This window comes from Styela clava, chromosome 2 (genome assembly GCF_964204865.1).
Source record: "Styela clava chromosome 2, kaStyClav1.hap1.2, whole genome shotgun sequence".
Lineage (NCBI taxonomy): Eukaryota > Metazoa > Chordata > Ascidiacea > Stolidobranchia > Styelidae > Styela > Styela clava.
The window spans coordinates 26,397,645-26,422,559 of record NC_135251.1 but is presented as its reverse complement, the minus strand read 5'-3'; the positions used below and the strand labels follow the sequence as shown (position 1 = coordinate 26,422,559).

Sequence of the window (24,915 nt, the reverse complement as noted above, 5' to 3'; positions counted from 1 at the left end):
TTTTGTATCTGGTGATTTTAGACCTTCCAGTAACTTTACGGATTTTTTAAACTTGTATTTATTCGAAATTTCAAAATATTTCGATTGCGCTCCTGTGCGCCTTTAGGCTAAAAAGCGGCGATTTTCACTAGTTTTTATTATTATCCAATTTTATTGAATTTTACTCTGGCCTTAGACCTTTTCGACTTCTTTGGTTAAGGATTATAGGATTACATGCTGCGCGGCCTCTTTGAACTTGAGATTTGGCAAAAGCAAGGAATTTTCTATCTTCTTTCATGCGGCTTTTCGTCTATGGCTCGCGAGCGGATCGTGACGCCTGTCAAAGAAAAGCATGTTTATTTTCAGTGCTGTATTTATATTAAGTTTTTGAATTTGGCAAAATTATTCATTTTGAAACATATTGTTATGATATACTGTTATAGTTTAACGATATTATGTATTAAATTTGATGAAAGATATTGAATATCAGAGTCGGCTATAATTATGATGACTTCATAACAATTTATATTCTTCCGACGTATTGTACAGTAACTTACTATACCACAAATAGTTAAGCACAACCTAACCAACTGAATACAAAACAAAACGAATATTTTAATGCTATCATACATGATCAGCTATATGACCGATCAAAGAGCGATTTCGAGAAAGGCAGTGCATATAAATTCAACGATGTGTGTTTGAATTCAATATTTAAGACAATATACAGACATACCCCGATGATAATATCATTGTCCAAAGAGATGCGTATTGTACCCAAACTTCAAAAAGGTTTATTATAATATGTTCCGGCTAGATCAAAGAGCCTTATTCTATTGTGATATATATATAATACATTAGGTATGTTTATTTATTTTTTCTGGATTGAAATATAAAACCATCGGAAACATGAAAGGTTTTCTTCAACATATCCTACTGTCTTCTCCTATCGTCTCATAGCATATGATTTTTAATTGTGTTTGGCCTGCATTTAGCACCTGGCGTACGGTATTCCTTTGTACAATAGTATCTTTGCCTTTCAAGTTGATTGAACTGTGACCTGTGAATGATTCCTCTGTTTGAAAAAGTTAACGTCGGATTATGATTCGCGGTTTACGCATGGTCGAGAGATGACGTTAGATTTAGTATAGTTTGTTGAATTCAAAATCATTATTTCAACAACAGATGGTAGCAGCCAAACATTGGTTGGAACTCTTTATATAAGGATTTGGAGGTTCACTTTGTTGATATTTTTTGTTTTGGTAACTTGTTACTAAACCGGTCTATTGTTCACAGTACTAATATTATTGTTTATTATTATTATTATATAAAATTATTATTATTTTTCCGAATGTCCAGAATACTAAAATGTCTTTACAAGTATAGGTATAAATTATTGGCGCCGGAAAATGGAAATATTCCTTTTACATAGAGGGAATCGTCGTTTTCCAACCAATCGCTTGATCAAAAGTGTTTTCAATTAAAATAATTGATTGTACATTGTTCGCGAATACAGTGTTTGATTTAGTTTATATATTGACGGTACTTATTAAACGCACAACAATGCGCAGTGTGTCCAAAAAAAAAAATTTTTTCCATGTTGCATATTATACTTTAATGAAAAAAGTCCTTGTTCCTTATTTTATTTGTACATTAAACGAACCTTCAGACCGAGTTTACTCAACTAAGCCACACATGACAATGCTTTGTTCTGGCCAATGTCTGCAAACCGGATACTTTATTGATAACGATTGTCCCGGTTTGATGACAATGTTTGTGCAAATATGAACGACACAATCTACTTCTTTCTTATACATGGTCTAATTAAACATCGTCAGAAAATATACTTGTTTGACTGATTTTTAAAGTTATTACCTCAGTTAACAAATAGTGCGATAAGAAAATTTGGTATTGGATCAAGTTACTGTCTGCTTATATATGATAGAGCTTGGGAAAACATGGGATATGTCACCACGGCGCGGTTCAGTTACGGTCCAAGTTTGATTATGAATAACTTACAGATTTGATAACGATTTTAGTGGATATCGCGATATTTTTTGACAATGTAGAATCAAACTAGCCGTCCTTTTGATAGCTTAACCCTTGTTTGCCGACGACGACCTCTAATGCAAATATCAGTCCTTTGAACTGGCTCATAGAGATCGGTCTGGGTAAACTACGATAATATTGCATGGCTTAACGATGATAATTATTTGTGGTCTGGTAATAATTCAAAAAAAGAGAAATTTCGAATTGAAATATAATGTTAAAACGACCTTATTTCTGATTTTTAACGAATTCACTCATTTCGAAGACGAATTACTTTTTCCCTGCAAAGAGATGGGGATGGGAAGCTCAACATTCCCGTACATATTAGAAAATTTATTTTTGAAGTAATTTCTCTAAATTAAACACAAAAGGCACGCGCCTTCCTTTGATCGTGACTTAACTTCCAACGCGGCCTATGATTTAGAAAACCGCTTGATCTATTTCCATACTTCGATCACAGATCCGGTAATTGTAGCTTTCCTACCTGTTAATTTGATTGTCATCTGTTGTCATGCCTATACGTATGTAAAACTCGGTTCAATAACTGTAGTTTTGTGTTAATTCATTCGAATAAAATACATGGTCCATTATCACCTTTAAAACTGTGTGTACTGATATCAAATACTTCGTAAACATCGCAGAACATCGAAGTATTTGCGCATGAACTACTGGATATCGACCGATGCTATTCATGCTCCATAAAAACTAAGTTATGTTATTAATATTGAATCATGTTTGTGTTTTTCCAAGATATCGTTTTATATAAATGCATTTCAAATCTCAAACCAAATTTTCTGTGATTTTGGTAATTGTTAAGAAACAAAATAGAATTTCGCTATAATATATTAAGTATCTATTATTGTTAATTTCAGGCAAATGGAAACGCAATAGAAAGCCGATGTGGATTTTCATCTTATCCGACAGAAAAGTCTTTATTTCATAATAAATTCATGCACCAGACCAATTTGAAAGGTAAGAGTGATTACCGGTAATTTAGATATTTTGAAATAATTACAACGTCACTTTTATCTTCTGTATTTTGTGCTCTCATTTGTAACATTATTTTTTGTCAAATTAGTTGCATGTTTCGTTATGTTGGAATAGAAGTAAAATAATGTGAAACTTTGGAACTCGGAGTTAATAGCAGTTAGTTCTATATGAAAAGTTTATAAAAGCAACTTTGGCACCTTTTCCTACTGTTCATGTGTTTATGGATCTTTAGCCACTTTGATCCTATAGTCATGCTTCAATCTACTGGCTTTAGGCCACATGTTAAGTTATGGAAATGCATACCAAGTGTGAATTGCGTGATTCCGCTGCCTCCCGCACTTATAAATAACAAACAGTACCACCTTTCCGCAGCATTCCTCTCTCTGTGCAATGGACAATCATGGATACGTGACAATAGCGCCTTTTCGGTGTTGACTTTTTGTGACTGTCGCACTTGTTGTCGTTAACCTTGGATACGGATCGCTGACATTAAGAATAATAAAGCTTCCTCTCGATCCAATAATGTGATATGTACCAACATTGTAAAAACACAGCAATTTTTGATAAAGAATGCTCGATACTTAATCCACAAAGAAATCGGCCGAAACATATCTTTGATGTTCTTGTTTTTTGGGTTTTTACTAACCTCTGTTAGTAGATAATTGAATAGCAAAACCAATGCTTAAAATCATCTTGAATTGGTTGAGATTTGCAATACCATTTATTAAAAATAATTGAAATTTTAATGGTCAACGGTCTGAAGATATTGTGATAGGAGTTGTTTTCGTCCAAATGATTATAAAAAAGAAATCTGATTTTTATTTTCATACGATTTTTTTTTTCAATTTGGCTACTATTCATATTAATAGTTTCTCGTCTGTGTATTCAGGAAAAAATATCTACCAAATTTAAATTCAGCATGTTGCTGCTAAAGATATTTTGTATGGTTTGAAAATATTACAGCTTAGACAAGAATTTAATTGCGTATTTTCAAGTATATACGCGAATAACATTTAGCTCTGACCACAATTCAATATAAATGCAATATATTGAATCATTTTGTCTTTTATGTGGTGGTAAGTTACTTTGGCAATCTCGATGAAATATTGTAAAGATACTGATTCGATTACGATATTAGATGTTAAGTATATTTAAAGTAAATTACTCGGATCATGCTTGATTAAACTAGATACCATTACGTTGAGCCCGCGGATGTATTACGTCATTTGATCAAACTCTCAAATGTATGTCATTAAACTGCATTTATATCTGAGCATGTTGTAAATTCATAATATGCGGTAATTTCAAAGAACCGCGCAATGTGCTTCTCGACCACCGAACATTGCTCATTGACTGTACTCCCAAGGCTCGATTAGAAAACACTTGCCTATCTTATAGCTAACCAAGTATGTCTCCTAATTAAATTAAGCACCAGCCAAATCTTAACTGTTGGATATTTAGGAAAATGACAACGTTTTGGAACTACCATTGCCTAAGCGTTATTTACTACAGCCTAGCCCTAGTTTTTAGAGATTGAGTATATTTTAACATCAGTCCTGTTTATTTATTCAAATATTTCGTCAAATAAGGAAATCATTCGAATCATTTTAAAATCTGTAAGAACTTTTTGAATGTGTAATGTACCGAGTATTTTTTTAACCTTGGTTGGACCGATCTACCCCACGATAAGAGAAAATTGCGTCACTGATGTTTAGAATACACTTCCTTCTTGCAATATAGATTTCTCGGAAACCTTTCTTCTAAATATGGAGTTATTTCATCATAGCCCACTAATGAGATTCGGTTTTAAGTTTTTCTGGGAACAAGCACCCAGAATTGATGACGTCTCCGCTTGAAGAGTCTTGTTTCCATATTTGGTAGATACAGGCATTGTTTACTAATATTCGTCAAGTGTGTGCCACATATCCACGTTTATTTTCCAAACATGATGGAATAATGTTATTGTGATGCCAACTCAACTGGGATAAACGTCATATTTGCGGGTAGCAACCTTGAGACGGTTTTTACTTACATGTGTTTGCAACAGCCGTTTGTCAACGCCACATAAAGGAAGGATGCTGACTGTAAATGCGATAACGCTAATTGCTGTTTTTCGATGCATGAAAGGTTTGGTATTAACTTCAAATATTGGTTAAAATAACATTCAGGTTGCTTCGCCTTGTAAATGTCATATGTGGGCAAATAGCACCCTTCGCTGCGAAGCAACTCTCTCTTTTAATTAACACTTGAATACTTCGGATTAGAATTGTCAATTGAAGTGTTGTAAAATTTTCTGGAAATGGAAGTTTCAAATATGTTTCAATGTTATAGCATTTTGCATCTCTTAAGTATAAATGAAATCCGACGAGTTTGCTTATTTGCAATTTTTATATGGCCGGAATCGATTCCATGTCCTTACTGAGTTGATTGAAGTTTAACGTGGTCCGTGTAATTCTTTTGCGTCATATTGCGCTTATTTTGATCCTTTGCGACCAAACAATTCAATGAAAGTCGTCTAAATCCTACATTTCGTTGTCCAATCCGAGACAAGTGAACCATTGACGCTTTAAACGTTATCATGTGTGGATTATGTGAATTTTTAAAATATAGTGGCCATTTTGATGCAAAGTGTAGGCAACACATATGTGTTTAGATGTATAGTTGTAAACAACGGTCTGATTGGTGTATCGATAGGTGAATTCTGAAACAGGAAAACAAAAAGCTTAGGATCAGTTACTAAATATCCGAAAAAAATTTGTGAGACTGTAAATGGTGTCTCATTGAATCTGTCTGGTTGAATCTATTTCCGAATGGGCGATACGATCAACTTTCTAAGCGATAGACTTCAAAGAAACCGCAATTAACAAAGACAAATGACCAAATACCAAGTTATATGTGCTAGCGCTGTACAGCAGTTCATGCATGGGATACTGATGGAGATACAGAATATTTATTTTTCAAAAAATGACAGAAGCGTCCTGTATATATATGTCACATGCTGAAACTAATATGATGCAATATGATCCTTGAAACTCTAATACCACATTGATGATGTCCAGAAGTAACAGGGATTAGGTGCTTAAAAACATATCGATCTTCTTTTTATACAATTAAAAATAAATCAACCTATGTGGGATATTGTGTGTACGGAAGTTGGGGCAGATTTAAAAAACTAGCGGAAACAATCCAGCTCATTTTTCATGAACGCTTCATTGATTTATTATGTGTGTTTGTCAACTGTATACAAGGATTTCCACATCCAGTAGAAAAGTTTTGAATTGTCTCTTTTGTATGCTCTATTGTCTCTTTTATATGCTTCAATTTACCCACCTATATCGAGATATATATGGACATTTAGGAAGAAAATTAAGCATGTATCATGATTTAATAATTTTAGATTGAATTAAATTTTGAACATTCGTGAACTAAATGACGTAATCAAAGAGATTCTATCTAGTGCGTCAGGCCATCCAGATATAATTCTTATATGCAGCCCCTAAATATATATTAATTAAATTTTTTTTTTGCAGTTGATCTCCCTAATACTCCTGCGCGATATCGGAGTTGTGATGGTGCTGAAAAGTGTAAAAGTCTTCCATCAAAAGTTCCTTCGGGTCTTCAAGAAAATACTAACCAAATGGTATGTTGAATATTCGTCAAATAATTTTTTCCTTTAAACGAAACTCCAGAACGAGATCTGGAATTGATTAGAATGTTATTGTGTAACATATGGCGCACATTTGGATTTATTTTGAGCCCTGAAAACTCGGTCTTTTAATCTCGGCAAGCTTATTTGTTCTTTTGCTTGAATTTTGAACAAAACGTGGTATGAATATCACTTGAAAAATGGAATATTTATTCAAACATTACACGTACATTAAATTTCTTTATTCACGTTTGACTAAAATAAATGCTGATATAAGTTATAAAACTAAATTTTAAGAAAAATTGGTATTTTCTCATTATTTGGCCAGTTTTATTTTTAAATGTACTCAAGTATGTAAGTTCTGATTTGTAAGCTACCGCTCTATCAGTGATAATTTAAAAAATAAAATAACATGATAACGACCCCGAGCTTACAAATTTTTCAGCAGTGTTTAGACCTACTTTAAAATTCCGATTTCGTAACGCTGTGCGTTATTATTCAGTTATGTGGAAAAAGGCGGGTATGAAATGCTCACGGGACCAGAATAGATATCGGAGCTCATCGCATTCCGTCGCCAATTAGTGCTCATAACGCGTGGGGCATAACAGCGCCCAAACCTTTGTTGTGTTCTCTCGTTTATTGCTTGATAATAATTCGGCGCTCAAGATCAAACAACTCCGACGAGACCGCGTAGAATCACCGCCGGATTATTTGGGCAATATTGAATGATGTTATTGCAAATTTTGCACTTAATTTACCCCCTGAAACGCTCTATGAGTTTATAAATTTTCCCTTCGACTTTTAGAAGTCTATTCCGGATACCAATACTCCAACTATATCAGTATTTTTATATGGCGTATGTTTTGTAAATGTATTTCCCATATATTTTCAATATTATGAATAATTAATATTTTTCTGAATTTCTTTTGGGTCAACGAAACCCAGTCCTAAATCTTCAACTGCACCCTTCTAATTTGACCTCCAACCCCTAACTATTATCACATTAACTGTATCCTTATTTTTTATTCATCTATAGACTATTACGTCATGACAAACGAATTGCAAATAACCTCCGTGAATATTGTTTTCGTTAATTTTTTTTATTTCTATTATATACATAACCCTTTGTCAGTTTACCGCAAATCCCCAAGCAATGGTTTCTAGTTCCTCTGTTAATCCTTGCCTGGTTCGTCTCACATTGATTCTTTCGGCCGATAACGCTAGCTCTTTATCATTTTATGATAGTTCCAATGCCCCAGGTGTGGCCCATACGAATTGCTTCTTCTTTGGTCATGCTTCTTTATGGCGCTTGGCCGTTGCAGTTTTTTTAAATTAAACTCTCGGTACAATGAATACAAAGTCAACACGCTATTGCGCTCTTGTATGTGTCGGATGTAATAAGTCAGTGAGGTGCTGGTTTGTGGTGTCCATGCACTATTTTTAATGCAGACAGCGATTTAACCAAAAATGTAGGAGTACAGAGAAATATTCTCATATACTTCAACTCTATGGGTTTCCACTATCGAATGACTTGTTGACTACACGCACCTGTCATATATGACATCTTAAGTCGGTTGAATCGGCGTCGTCTTCGTCTAAATTCTGCCAAAATTTGGCGAGGCTGATAACGGTGTATATTATACTAAAGTATCTTTTCGTATAACAAATTCATGTTTAGATTATTTTACATCGACTTTCTGTCAATGAACAAGTTTCAAATTATTAATATATATGGTTACAGACTAAAGATGAAGAAGACGAATGGACGATAACTCTTTACGAAATTGACAAGATGTCAGGAAGAGTTCCTCGAGAGGTAAGCGAGTTTATTATTTTATGCAAATTGTTACAGATTTGTTTGGTAAAACGGTAACATATTCCTATCTATCAACAGTTGTGTTTACCGAAATTCATTTATCTGTACACGTTTCGTGTTGCGATTTGTAAATTTCTATATTTTAAAGTATTTGATATAGAGACGTCACGAAAATGCGTTTTGCCGCATTGGACAGATATTCCGCCCAACAAAACGATTATATTCAAGATAGATACGATAATATTTTTTACGCAAAAAGTGACAAAAAATTGATCGATATCTCATAATGCAATCTTTGCGTCAGCAGAGCTTGTCATAATTCCATCTAGTGCACATAAACGCACACATTATATTTTCCGATTTATACGGTAATACTAACACAACGGGTAATGGAAAAATACTGATAATGGACAAGACGTCAATATGAAGTGACAAACGTTTTTGGTCCACCACAAGGGCCAATTTTAGGTCCAATTTTATTCATCTAACAATGTAAACTGCTGTTTCAATACAACTGAACTAGTTGACACAATATACTAGTATGTATGATACAAGACATCAAATAAACCTAACACTTGTTACAAAACAATTATGTCGGTATTTGTACAAAAAATTAAAATTTTGAAGTAATTACCTATAGGTAAATCATTTTAAGCCTATTGAACTCGACAATAATTAAAATGTAAAAACTTAATGACAGTTAATATAAATTATCATACAATTATAAATTCCACAAGAATAAAAACAGATTTACCGCACATTAAATCTAAAAAGAAAATCATTAGGAAATTTGACGATGAGCCCGCACACCTGCTGTCGGCCACAAATGTGTTTGTTAGCAAATTAGCGCGGTTGTGTTTGATTCACCACAGCTTTAAAACTGTTTTTTTTCTTGGAAATGAAAAATGAAACATTAAAACATCAGTCTGTGTATATATTATTTGTATTTGTCAGTTTATATATACAACGATACTTGATGCACAGATATATTAACGAAATCATGCACAGATCTTATTAACATGATAGTTTATAAGTAAATAAGGCATACATGTACAAAAAAGACCATATTAAATATAATATTTTCATATTATGCATAAATATTTTCACCTACTGTTCGCCGTGGGTGGCACAAACCACGAAAATCTGATATCGACGCCCATATACGAAAGCTTATGTATCTGGCCATCAATCTGATATCGCCGCGTTAGGTTTTGCCAAACAAGGCCCCTATTAAATTAAATATAATATCTTCGATTTTTCCATGGTCCTCGATAGATTCGTATGATATTTTCAAGGGAAAGTCCAGAAACAATATCATCCACCGGTCAATCCTATCAGATATCAGACACTGTTGTCCCATCACAAGAAAACTAATACCCCCTAATGGACATAAGTACTGACCAATGACTAGCTTTCATTATTTCAAATTACACTGAGGTGGCGAGGCTGGTTAATATTTAATAAAATTAACTTCTTCCAATGGACCCGAAATAATATCAATAATTTGTCGTTATATTGAGTTTGTTTGTTAGACATTGCAAATATTTTTCTTCAATGCGATTTAATAAACTATACAACTGTTTGAATGACTACAAAATTATAGTTTTTTTTTCGCTCTACATATTGAGGAGCTTTCCTAAAACTCGATGTTAAATTTTGATTTAGGTGTTGCTCGGAAACGAAATCTTTAATTTTCTCCCATCTAAAATTTCCAGTTTAACGTTAGACGCTCCAGAAGTATGTGTGCCAATATGGAGGTAACTAATTTTGTTTGCCCACTTTACATCAAGTTATGTAAAGGGACTGAAACCCATGGGGATATATTAACTTGACTAACACAGACAGTTCCCGAACTCGTAATAGAACTAAAATAAGGAAAATCGGGATAAAATTATAGCACAACCCAAACCTGGTACACACACAACGGGAGTACCTAACGCTGATTGAAGCGCTTAATGGTACAACTAAAAACTTCCATATTTTTATGTTAGTGAATTCATCAAATACCGGAAATATAGCATTTCGCGGGGTGCGTAGGTAACGAAAATTGTGTCTGGGGCAATGAGGTTAATTTCATTACCCGTACTTATGTTACCGACCAAATATGGCCCATTTTGTTAAGTCAGATTCAATCGAGCCTGATGCAAACCAACAACCTAATCTCGTGTGGTATTTTTGTGATGTGGGTGCAAGGCTTCCTATTGTTTACAGTAGAGCATGTTTTCTGGATTAACGCGTTGTTTGCGCTCCGGCTTGCGTTTATCAAGTCGGTAGGCGGTAAAAAAGCCTTTGTTCGCGCTCATCGGCGTGACAACGCTTATGCCGACAACGAAAATAATTTTCGGGTCTAGTAGATATCCTACTGCTACATTGTTCCTTTTTGGGGATGATTTTTGACTTTGCTTGTCTGTACCCTCATTGTGATGCAATACAATTGACCTTTCTATGCGGAAGCGTTGTTGATATTTGTAGGCACCTGTGGACGAAAATACATTAAAAATGATGAAATTGTTATATTGATTTATCGTAGTCGAAAATGATAATTCCATAACCATACTTTGGAAGATATTCTGACGTAATGCCACGCTTCATCGAGCATGCAAAATGTTGTATAATATCTGATTTTATTAAATTGTGTTCTTCGTACTGATTTATTTATGGTGCATCTACGACAAAGTTCTAATAAAAAGTTATGAGTTAGATTTTTTTTGCTGTTTGTGAGCCATAGGCATCTTATAACATATGTACGATTGGAAATAGCAAGGTATCTACTTGGGGAAATATTTAGTTATATATTTCAACTATGTCCCGTATTAGCGCGCCTTTTCACGTCGATAAAGCGAAAAATGCGGACTCATAGGGGCGGAAATTATGAAGTCAAAAATTCCATTAATCCACTTAGTAAAGCAATGGGCATTCTAAGAGTCCACTTTATTGTTTGCTTATGGGCGCCTTCCATTTTTACGCGCTTTTTATTTTAGGGTCAGCGTTTGGACACAGCGTTCCTATATAATACGGTATTTGATTTAAAGAGGGAATGATATTGCACATTTCACATTATGACTTCTATATAGAATTTTTTATAATGTCATTAGAACAAACCACATTTTTTCGTGTATTCAATGTTTACGCTAGAGCCCAATGTTCATTTATAACTTGCAATTTTTGAGAATCCGATTAAATTGATAAATTTAATAGCTCTGTTCTAATACCGTAATATATTGCCATAGCAGCCATATCGTGTTTACCTATGTTTATACCATTACGTGCTTGCGCAATGAGAATACTCGAAACGAGCGTCTTCAATGCGAGTCGAGGATAAAAGGTCTTGGCAAATGCCTCCTAATTTGATTTCAATAAACTAAGCAACTTTGCTCATATTGACCCCATTTTTGCTCAAGGATCCGTTTCTCGCCATTGTATGCTCGGATCCGGTAGTCAGTCCATCGACTCGAGGGCCCTTCATTCAGTCCCGCGCCGCAATCGTTTGTCGATTGAAGCAAATTACGCGCGGATTTAACCACTTAGGCAGTTTAACGACCTGAATCGGTCGCTTTTATATTATAGCATGAAAGTTTTATTCCTTCATTGAAGGCCTTTGTCCAAATTTCTGGCTTGTTCTAGCAGGAATCCTTTTGTAATCAGCCCACAAGATGATACTTAGTAGTGTCCTGTTCTCAATCCTTCAAACATTCCTCACTCAACATTTCTGATCAGGAGTTCCATCCAATCCTACCATACCAACCCCAGTTTAAGAGTTCGAAAATGAATATTGAGAAGTCATGAGTTGTAATCTGTTGAGAGAGAACTGTTGCAAAGCGACAGTTGCCACATTTTCCATCGAATTCTTCTTGAATCGCGCATTTAACGCGAACGTAATAAAATCAGTGTCATTGATATGGTAATAGGGTAATTGGAGTAATCATTTTATCATAAAAAGCCCCGAAGTGGTAAAGATGGAATTTGGGAAAACAGTCCTCTTATCCACAATAGGATAAATGAAACCACGTTTATACTGATGTTAATATAATGACATCGTAAAGTACCGTCTTTTAAAATCGAAGGTAAACGCCACACCAGCAAGTTTTTTAAACGTTAGTGGCAAGATTCTGGATGAAACCATTTTTCTCGGTTTGTTTATTTTTTCTTGTCGCGTAAACTGTAGTTATTGAAGCGATTTATTTGTTTATTTTTTCTATCAGAAATAAGGCGCCCTAATTTTGAAATTTATCATTTTAATAAGGCATAATTCTTCAATTCGTACTATCGTTTAGAAAAATCAAGTAATTTTTTTTATCAATCTGACAATAGAAAGGGGGCGTTAGTAATCAGATCCCGTTAAATTCTTCAAGACAACGACATTCGTGCATGCGCTTAAAGTCAAATAGCGATGCTTTGCTTGTACTAAGAAAAGTGTCGTCGTTTGACTGAAAGTTAAGTTCAGAATGCATGATTTCACCCCGAAATTAACCAGTCTTAGATGATATTACACTGAAAAGGAGGCAGTAAACTATAAAAAAAAATAGTTAAAACAAGAAAAAACATTTCCCTGTCACCATACAATTCATTTTAGTATATTGAAATTATTGGCGCCTGTTGATTAACTCAGCCTGCTTATATCGTGCTAAAAGTATTAGTAATTGCCGTTCTCCTGCGGAGAATAGACTGTAATATACCATGTTATTTATGTAATTCAAATACACTATCATAAATCGTTTTCTTCGGTATATATAATAAATAATATGATTTCTTAAGATTTATCTTCCATCTAAATTTCGTATTTACGTTACGTGCAAACGGATTTATTTGCTTACTTAACATTATTTTAACCAAATGGCATGGTCCAAAAGTACGCCGCGTTTGAAAATCGTATGTTACTTTTGGACCATTTATAATCTAACTTAAATGGAAAATTGACTAGAAAAACATTATATGACTTTAATGAGAAGTTCGCACGCACCACACCAGCCTTTTATGTCCGATTTGATTATTTTCATTGGGCGCCGATTTATACCGACCACGTAAATTCATCCGTGCCAATGAAGGGTTTATTATTGTGTTTTATGTGGCTTTATGCGTATGGTAAAGGGTTTCGGTTTGTTTTTGAGCTTTTGAAATGAATAATATCAAAATGATTACATTGTTTCTTTCAGCGCTGATCGTAACGAACGCGTCACTTTTATTCAATCGGTGTTACGGAAGTTAAATTTATTTTTACGTAAAATATTTGACTTTTATGTTTTTTTTTTGATGTTTTTAATCGGAGCGATTTAAATAATTTTTTGATGTAGATTTGATGTAATTTTTTGATACAATTTTGATTTTAAGTTTTTCCTTTAAAATTCCTACTCTGCGACATTTGATTTAAATACATTATGTGACAGCTCTAAGTCTGACATACGCTTTAATTCTAACTGACGGTAAGTTCTGTTTTCCAGATGTTCAATCCTTTCGAAAGTTTTTTTGCCACGCATAAACCGTGCTTAATCGAATATGAATAAAGTTTTCGTTAATAAAGCCCCTATTGAACTAGAATAAGTTGAATTTTATTGACTTTAACTTGTGGATTATATATATGACTTTCATCTTGCCGCGTTTTAGTAAAATCTGCTCATTGTTTCGCCTTTTTCCGGGCAGAGACGCCCAAGCAAGTTTATGTATATACGACATGTAAACAGAACGATTTATTTATGTTTCAAGTCTGGTTAAATATAACTTAAAATGTTACAGCACAATGAAAGATCTCTTCCGGGACTTGTTAACAGCTAATCCGGCAACGTTTTATGTGGTGATGCCACTTTGAAGTGACGTCCATTAATTATTTATTTTATGAAACGGTGTCTTTAGCGACAAGAGGAAATAGCTGCCATCTGTAGGAATGCCCTGATCCCCTTTCGAACCAAATTCGTGTGCTATCATATTAAAATCGATTTCAGGCCTTATTCCGAATTCCTTATATCAAACTTGTTGTAATCGTATTCATAATTTGATAATAAAAATTAAGCATAAGACACTCATTAATTATTCTTACTGATGCCTAAATAAATCGCCGCTCACCGTATTGGCTATTTCACAATGCATTTTTTAACTGAAAAATTATTTCCCAGAGGTTACATCCTACTTACAGTCTATTTACTTGCATAAGTCATGAAGACTACTCATATTCAAATATCTCGCATTGAACTTCCAATAATAATTTTCCCACAAAATTCAAATCTATATTCCCGATCAAAGTCAAAATATTGGATAACCTCCATGATCCGCATTGTTTAATCGCACCTAAACTGGACGATGACTTGTAGTGTATATTATAATAATAATAATAATATATATTTGCGTCCAATTTGCTGATTATTTATGCGTGCACTTTCATTTATTGAATAATGGGGTGAACAGAGACATATTTTTTTACTGCTAAGTTTTGGTTAACGCCCAATTCGATAGCGAGTCCTGTCATGAGAGAGCGGATGGTTGTTCCCTGATGTGGCGAATACACCACAACACAGAGTAGATAAAACAGTTCAATATCAAAGTGAATATACAAGTGTTCATCTGGCAGGGTTGTGTTTTCACTTGAAAATTTTTTCATCAATCGATTGAAGGACTTTAAATGCTTTTTCTGTTGATTATTTTCCATTGACGTCCTACTTGATTCTATATTTTGCGACAGTACCCCACTTTGTCATTTTCAAGAGATTTTTTTTCTTATAAATACTCGTAATGGAGAGTTTATAGAAAAGAGTTAGTTGTTAGCAATAGTGTTGAGGTAAAACAGAATTATCCAAGATTGAGAGTTCGTGCTGAGGCATTTAGTCAAATTAAGGTCGTCGTAACTCACTCAACTCAGTCTCACGCAAACTCAGAGTTCTTAATTGAAACTATAAAGTGAAGTACAGACTTATGGATACGGTATATTGGAAGGAAAGTTGGAAAATATTAGGATTTGGTACCGCATCCAAGAAATTTTAAATAATACCAAACTAATCGGGTTTACTCAAAATTCGAAATTTTACACATTCATAACACATTCATAAGTGCAGAGTGATGAAAATCGATATTTTTAACCATTGTTGAATTTTCTGGGTTACACGTATCTTTATGCTGGTTTCGAAGCATCGGAAATCGGCATTTGAATATACCGTGTACTTTGATATTTTCCCATGAATAACCAAATGCAATTTGTCTTCAGGACATGGTTCGATTAATGTCTTCCATTTACGACGCCGTTGATAACAAAGTGGGTGAATCCCCTCAAGGAAGAAAAACAGTCAGAGTGAGACTATCTGTAACACCAGAAAGACAGAGTCAGTCAAAGTTGCATCGCACCTCATCGAATCCTAATAAAGCCAAAACGGATTGCCGCTGCCAGGATTGTCCGAAAACAGAACCTTCAAATAGAAAAATCTCAAATGATAGCAGAGTCCGGTAAGTATTTTTTATTTTCATCAACTTACTAAAGGTGAAATTATGTTAGACAAGATTTCAAATACACACAGAGTGTAAACCGACTAATTTGAATCAAGTTGTAATCTAAACACATAGTCGACACCTTGTTATTTTGTGACAATGAGAACCAATTCAGAAATATTAAAACGATTTACCGAATGACAGAAGAACAAGTCTCAATTTTTCAAAAAGTAATTTCATTCTTAGTTTTTCCATAATTTAGTGGGTGACGTCGCCATCTTAGCTTCCGTGTGGCGGTGATCTCACCAAACTCTATTGTTGTCGCTAACCGCTCGAGCTAGATTTTTCGTTTGATGTGATTAGCAGTTGTTTGTGACTTTTTATAAATGAACTCGACTCGTTTTTGTTTTTACTAGTTCACAACCTTCCAAGCATGAATTGGAAATAAATCGCTTGTTTTTCTGACAAAGCCTTGTGACCCGGAATCGGATTTTTATGCGACTTTCCGGCAAACCGCGCTGGCCGAGTCGGTTAAACCTTGTTGACAGAAAATAAACACAAGTTGTTTGTGCCCTGAGCCATATTAAACCTTTGTAACGTTGGAATGTACCTTGAGTTTTATGACTTGACAATGTCGTACACTTACACAATATTCTTTAGCAAGTAGTACGTGTTCCTCATATTAGGTCTTATAAAACGGGTCTCGACCATGAAATGCATTACTTCACATTTAGATTTAGATCCAAGCGATAAAAAGAATATAAATATTAACTAACTCGGGCTTGTTTTGAGGAAATTCTCAGCGATTGAGAGTTAATAATAAGTGGTTTTTCATCAACCGCCGTGAATATATACGAAAAGTGGCGCAAAGTTGAACTCAATACAGGGCGTTCGATCTCTACATATCATACGAAAATACTTCATAAACATTACATACCTGTTTGTCTCATTTTCTGGCAATTAATCGCCGCAGATTTGCCGTTTTTTCATAACATTGAGATTAATACTCGAAAAATTTGACACGAAATTGACAATGTGTTGATTATGATGGAGATTCCTAATTAATTATTCTATATATCTTGTCGTCTTATGTAAGCTTACTTGTTTGCCACAGATACCGACGCCATTTTTTCGACCTGATTTTGACCATGCATGGCATCGATTATTTATGCCATGACATTAATCTTTTTTCCGAATCCAAAAAAGCACGATTAATCCACTAACTGAACTTTTCGATTGCCACATTGTCCACAAATACAAGAATGAGATACATACATCAAGTACTAGACATCGTTGTTCAATTTTTTAAATACCGTGAAGTGGGCACCCGCGAAAAGTTTATCACACAAATTATGAAACCTTGGGTCATTCAGCTTTTGCATTGTGACCATAAATTTCGGTTGCAACCACAAATAGTACAATAAAATTTAGTCATCATAGAATGCCAGTAAGTTTGGTGTATTTTAGAAAAATAAATATTTGTCAAGGAAAAAAAAATTAGTGTTATTTCGTTAAGTTGAAATTTATACTCTCAGAAATCGAGCCAATTTGAATTCCATACAGGAATTTATTTATTACTCTTCATATCTTGATCTTTGCCATATACATTGCGATTTCCTAAACGTTTATCGCTATGTTACCACCCAATAACCTCAAACATCTTTAGGATGTAACCATGATAAAACACTTTCACGAATTTATTCAATCCATGCATGTAACAGCACCCTTTATAAAGGTCCCGCCGAATATATTGAAGGCTACGCATTGAGGAAATTTACTCGTAAAAATATTCACATAAGCTCGTTTTGACTACATTTGTTATTGTAATTTAGAAAGGTATGGCCTGAATAATCTCGGAAAATTATATTTGTGGAATATGGTGATCCGTAATAATGACAACACAATGTTCAAATGTTGTTATTTGTTTCCGAATATACTTCTGTTCTTGGGAACCTTTGTAGATGGTTTATAGTTAGTCATCGCTTTCATCAAATTACGCCTCTAATAAGTGTTTAATGCTTTCCTTTGGGTCCCGTAGGTGTCTAATAGATCCTATTAATGTTGTAAGCCGCACTGTGTGTGCTATAAATACATTATATTAATGATATTATTAATTTTACTGCAAGAATAAAAGGGAATACGGAAACCGTTGGCCGCTAATGATTGATATTCCCAAAAGGCATCAAAACGTTTCCACCAGGGAAAACGTCATTGAACGGAAGAGTTAGGCCGCATATTTTGAAGATTTTGAATTGACTTTTGGTCACGGATGAGTCATCTTTAACTAACCACGCCCATAAATAAATGGAATTAGAGACCTCAACAGTAGCGGAAAAGTGCAGTTTGTAAAGTAATATTGTTAAGCACATTTTTAATGCTCTCTATACAGTCGTTAATAATCTAATCCGATTCGATTCGGATACCGAATTACACTACTGTGACAAAGTTATTACATCGTCTTTTCCTCTTGTAATACTTTTTAAAATAAATAAGAAATGAATTGAAACGTGGAGGTTACGGTGGAATTTCTCATCTGAGTTTTAATGGTCATCTGGACCAAGGCTATCTAGCCGACAACATAAATATTACACGAATATAAGATTTTGATGACATAGGTGTGAAAGGAATTGTTATTCACGGATTGAGAAAAAAGCAATAGCCCAATTATGGTCTTACTAAAATACTAAAACGGGTTGGGTCCTATTATATTGCCCAGCTATGTCCGTTTAATCCCATGAAGAGAGCATAATCCATGAAGAATTTAATATGGAACCTCTATGGCCACTGATGCGGCAATCATACATAGTCAATTTTCTATGATATTAGTAAATCGCTCACTGTTAATACACAACGTTCGGCCTTTACTGAGCGTTTATCGAACGTCTAACGAAATGTCACAATTTATGATACTTCAACATCGACTTTCATTTCGTGTACTTGGTGACGTTTTATACCTTCAGAGTAAAGTCGGCATTTTCTTTGATGACAAAATTATATGTATTTGCTAGCTCGTCGAAAATATAATTTTGTACCAGCGGTCATGTTTGTAAAATTGTAGCGTTATTAACATAAGCACTATTACATATATATGCCGATACTGCTGCAAAACGTATCACTGGTATTGAAAATTAAGCGGACGACCTTTAGGCATTATTGCAGTATAAAAATTTTCTTTTGAAACCATTTTATATCAATAATCTGCAGTACTTCGTGTGTGGTACCCTGTTGGTTAGCACTTTAGACTTGTAGTATTTTAACACAGGTTAAAAGTCCAGGGTAGGACTAGAAACGCCGCTTAGTTCGAAATGTTACAATTTAGGTTGGTTCTGTCCAAGAAGTCTCTTTTCAATCATTCTAGTCATCGCAGTGTCGGCTTATTTGATCGTTATTTTGGTATTTTGTTTGTATCATGATTTTCTATTTTTGGAATATGCAAACTATTAAATTATATACATTTCAGTAAAGAATTTACCACAAAAAGAATGCGTTTTCAGTTCTATCACCATAGACGAAGTTCATAAAATATTTATATCATGACAAGTTACGATCTCTGAAAATTACATGTCGTTTTGTAACTTGTATTTATCGCATTGTCATTAATGAAACACTCGTATATGTTGATCGTCTCTGAACAACGAGTCGTACATGAAACACACTCATATTTGATCGCCCCATGAATCTTACGAACTGCGATAACTGCAGTCGGTTTTATAATTTTGTAGATGAATAATGTGTAAGAGAATCATTAATTTGACTGTATACCTTTGGCGGTATTGTCTGTTTCACAAATTATGTATTATTATTCAATTATGCAATATTATTTTTAGTCGATATGTTCTTCCTTTCGTTGAAAATGTCATGATTCAAATTTATATTTTGAGTCTGTGTATATAGGAATCGAATAACATATATAATGGATGTACCATCCAATGTTGATATTTGTTGTATAGGTATTGTTGTTCTAAAATTTTAATTTTTGGATGTTAGAAGCAAAATGGCGCTAGCAAGTTTTATAAGCGCGCATTTTGGGAGTTCATCCGACTAAAATTGTGACAAAATTTTATGGCTAAAATATTTTTACTGTAAAAACAATGAAACAGAAAAACAATAATAGCGTATGCGGAAGTGCGTTCACCGCTTCTCATTAAAAAGGAACGTCGCCCCTTTGAATATTCAGCACGAATTACCTTCAAGTTTTCTGCGCGATAAAATATCACACTGGCCAAGAATGGGATGAAGATAAATTGCATATTTTATATTCACCTAATGTTGGATCTAAGATGATCTTGCTGTAGAATTTAACACCAACTCCTATTTATTTTCACAAAAGTGGTTTAACCAGGGAATTAGTTTTTGTGTACTTAGCCTTGCACGCTGGTTGAGCGCATTTGAGAGGATGACGCTCTAAGTCGCGTTAAAACAGATCCCGCCGCGCTGCTGCCCGGCTTTTTCCAACCTATTTACGTACACGGCCAAACATTTTTCATCCCGGTTGTAAACGGCTACACTTCTCCCTACTACGTTGACCAGGCTAATTTAAATATATTTTAACTACACCTGGAAAATTTTGGGAAAAATTGTTGATCAGAATTGCTGTAGTTCCACTTCGACAATTTAATATTATTACACATATATTTATATAAGCGTTTCACTTTTTTCGCACAATATCGTTTTTCATAATCAGGCAAAACCAAAAAAATATCATTAAAATTCTTCTCTTCGAATCTCCTCACCTATATACTTGGATCCATTTCAAAAAGATGATGGTCTGGTATTTTTAGCGTTTACAATTTGGTCTAAAGGTCGGGTCGGATTTGCTTAGGTTGACTGTGATTAGCATTCCATTTCCGCGTAAAATCACTAATGGGGAAATTTTCCACATCTCAATTTGAAAAAACTCTTGTTTTATCTTTTTTAAATCTTAACTATTTAAACAGCATGGGCCATCCCAAAATCTGCCTATAACTTGCTATTCTTCTTTTGACCATGCGTAATGAAATATATTTTGTAAATATAAAATATTTAAGTGCACAGAAGTGGTAAGTTATCCCAAATCTCACAACAACTCGTCGACATGAATCAGCCTAATCCTCACAGGCCCCACCAAACTCTGACGAACAAAGAGAAAAGGATTAAGGTCGTTCCAAGCTTAAGCCGAAATAATTTCTCTCGACGGTGAAAAACTCTAATATATATGAAAAATAGCAGCAGTAAAATCTTACCTAAAAGATTATTTCTATAATAGCATTTGGTTGAGAAACTATAGTGGATAAACGTCATTTATTTAGTTTACTTTTGTTCGTGGTTCGGTGATAATCAATTTTAATTTTTTGACGCGTTATTCGGGTATATCGCGTGTTTCGCGTCAGTCAAAATTCCACGTAGACGCGATTCCGCCTATATCATTGATTTCAGCATTACTTGGACAAAATCAACTAAATTTAGAACATATAACTAAAATTGCACTTTGCGCGGTTAGGGCTTAGTAGCTATCTTAGGGTATCCAAGATTCATCCATGGACCACGTTGTTATTACATTTGAATTTTATGACTTGTATTGTTGTTTTTATTTTCAATTTCTTATTTGCAGGAGACACAGAAGCGATGTGTCGGCGACTCAACTGAAAGCAGGACAAATCAATCAGTATCACGACAAAATAAAAGAAATTTCAAGATCGCGAGAACGATCATTCCGCGAACACCAAAACCATCATCCGATTCACTCGTCAGAAAAATTGGAACGTGAAAAACTATATTCCAAATTAAATGGACTCAATCAGAATTCTTTCAACGAAAACTCAGATTCAGCAGAAATTAAGAAAGGACTTGGAAATAAAGATTCTTGTGGAACGAGACACAAAACTCTGCCAGATGTCGGCCAAATTAATCAAGATAAATTAAACTCTAAGAGCAGAGATCGTCGCCTCCGTTGTCATGGTAACGACCCTCGAAGCGCTATGCTCAAAAACAGAAGAAAAGATCCAAGATTTGCTTCCCCGTATGATCAACACTTTCAAGAGGCTATGTATCTAAGATTAAAAGAGCTTCAACGTCAAGGTGCGCACGAAATGTGCAGAGCTACCGGTAGACGTCGAGATAGCGACGAAGCGGACGATGACAGTAGCAGCGATTCGGGAAATGAATTCACAAAATCGAACATCGAATCGAATAACAAAACAGTTATTCGTCATACGACAACCGAATTACCTACAAGTTGTAAAAACAATATGACTGAAACAAACTCACAGAGTAATAACTTACAAGAATCTTCAACGGGTAATGCTTCTTCCGTTTCTAATATTTACCACCATCATCATTACCACCATGGTATATCAGGAGAATCAGTTTTAGCAGCAATATGTTCGTCTGATTCATCTCCTGTGTCAAAACACGTGACCAATTCTTCAAGTCCCGAGTCCAAAGGGAAAGGCGAACAACATTTTCATCATTATCATCATCACTACCACCATGCGGATAAATCTTGACTTACCAGATATGCCGCTGCGTTAGTGGAATAGTACCCCGCAATCCATAAGTATCAAGCGCATTTTTGTCATAGTCTTGCCTTTGTTAAAGCTGTTAAGTTGAATTCAAGTAAAAAATTCCTAATTACATAGTAATAAGATGTAAAAATTTGGGGGAATTTAGTAAATTAACTTTTGTTTTTAGGATATTTAGCAGCACACGTAAACTGGTATTAGGCGCATCGTTACTTTGATTTGTAAATGTGAAGCCGTACTTCCACTCAATATGTTCCTCAACAAATGTATTTTTGTTAACCCCTTTTCCTATAATAAACGAGCACAGAAAATTGTCCTTGACAAAATCATATTTGTCGAATTGTCTTTTTATTCAGCTTCTGGATATAGTAGTGTCCATATAGTAAATTTCAAAATAAAAGATGTTTTATAAATACAGTACGGTATGTTATTAAAAAACAATTCATTGCGAAAATATTATTGTATTCAAAATCGATCTCATCTTGGAGTAGAACTTTAAACGGACCTCCTTAAGTATGCGCACCAAGATGGCGCACAGCCTGAACTCCGGTTGTGTACCAGGTTAGGGTTCAGGTTGTGCGACATCTTGGTGCACGTACTTCGGGAGTACCCTTTAAACAAGTATCCGGGTATTGACATCATCATAGATAAAGGAGAGGTTTTGTGATTTGCTTCTGTAGAGAAACGGTTGGCACTATTCTCAGCCTTTCCCCCATATCACCATTTTATTCTTTCTTTTCATATTTTTATTTAATTTCATCTTTTTGCGCATTGTGTTTGCGAGTTTTCGAATGTAAAAAAATCAAAATAGTCCAAAGAATATTATTAACACAGATGTTTATTTAAAGGAAAAATTTTTCATTCTACGTTATTGAATGTTTTTAAGTTTCTATTCAACGATAAGGAATATTTTCTGAAATGCCTAAATTATCGATAAATGCTTTTTTCGTTGTAGAAATCGCCCTTTTGTCATTTTTGCACAGTCGGTGCTGAAATCGGACATTCCTGGTGGAATATGATTTGAATAATATTAAGATGAATTTTTGTATTATTGCGTTTTTCTGTTTTTTGTTTAATTATCTTATTTTTAAATTTCAATTTATTTCCTTGTTATTTTTGTCATGTTGGCGTCTTTTGTAAAATAACGTTGTGTTGCAGAGAATCCTAAATAAAGTTGAATAACTATGTTTGAGTGGATTTTTTACCCCAGCTGATTTCGCTTGCTGTCAATATCAGATTAGCACTAGGTCATGAACATGGTGGGATTCGAGGAGTGTCGTATAGCAATGTGATTGTGATTACAGGGAATCAAACAAATCGTTGTATCACATCTTTGTATACTACATCACTCGAAAAATAGTTTTTCTCATTTTTTTTTATATTCAATTCTGAAAATTCAGCGCGGGCAACTTAAAATGCTTCCGCGGACCACGGGTTGGACGACCCTGTTGTAGTGCGTCGATTATGATAGAATATGATGGGAGTGAATATTCTTACTATGAAATATTTTTTCTGGGATTGGACATACCTGAGCAACTCAAGTCGTGACACCGACTAGGGCTGGGCATTTTCGAAACACTGGTGTTTCGAAATCGAAACGAAATTTTGCCTTCGAAACGAAATCGAAACGAAACACACGTTTGTCAAAAACAATAAAACCATCATTACCCATCGAATTTAATGTATAATTGCACATATTTTCAAGAATTAAAACCACAAAAACGAAGCACTGGAGGCTAATTCGAGAGCATGAAACGATAATGATAATTCAATGAAGGTTTTTGCTAATGACAAAGCAGTGACCAAATGGCATCAGAATAATTATTACGAATTACGTCATTGTTAGAGATGGGGCTCACAAGCAGCATATATAGCATGGGGCCTCTCAACGTATCAATGCGACCCTGCCCTCATCTTATGTAATAATTGGGATCATTTTCTATATTATCCGATGTCACAGAGCCTTGTGATCCACTGGGGTAATAATACCAAGGAGAGCCATAATACCAAGCCACAACCGAATACTTGACTAATACATTTAAAAAAATATCTTTGAATCTGAATTCCAAATACATTCTTAACTCCATGAACACAGGAAATGGGCTTTCATGATATTATCGTTGATTGAAATTAGCTATAACTAGGCGCCCAGAGAAATGATTTAAATTAAACAGTAAAATTAATATAAATTCGGATTTTTGTCGCGGCTAACTTTTGTTGTGACTGTTTATCGTCAGCGTGACATCGACATCGTTAAGCTAAATTCCGCCACAATTATCCCTCCCCCCACAAATTTTGACTGTTTGTTTTGCTTATAACGCGATTATCGTCGTAATCAAATGAGTCGACCCAATTCACAAATTTCCATCCACCAATGACGGAGAGTTAAGACTGAAAATCGTGTTTCATTTTTCTTCAAGTCAGTTCTGATTTGAGTATTTCACGTCGACTGTTATGCTTTTATTATTGCTTATAAATTAATACCGCAAACTTGCACTGAACTATATTAATATTAACGACGGCAGTGT

General features: G+C 34.5%; 1 protein-coding gene across 1 annotated transcript in view; it reads left to right on the top strand.

Annotated features, from left to right (window-relative positions):
- The window catches only part of LOC120335263 (uncharacterized), a 33,950-nt gene extending 10,378 nt beyond the window's left edge, over positions 1-23,572 (top strand). The window contains exons 4-8 of the mRNA XM_039402748.2: positions 2,901-3,000; positions 6,549-6,658; positions 8,406-8,480; positions 15,670-15,905; positions 21,478-23,572. Coding sequence (XP_039258682.2) covers positions 2,901-3,000; positions 6,549-6,658; positions 8,406-8,480; positions 15,670-15,905; positions 21,478-22,372 — 1,416 coding nt within the window. The 3' untranslated portion in view covers positions 22,373-23,572. The remainder of the gene's footprint in view (positions 1-2,900; positions 3,001-6,548; positions 6,659-8,405; positions 8,481-15,669; positions 15,906-21,477) is intronic.
- Positions 23,573-24,915: the final 1,343 nt, after the last annotated feature.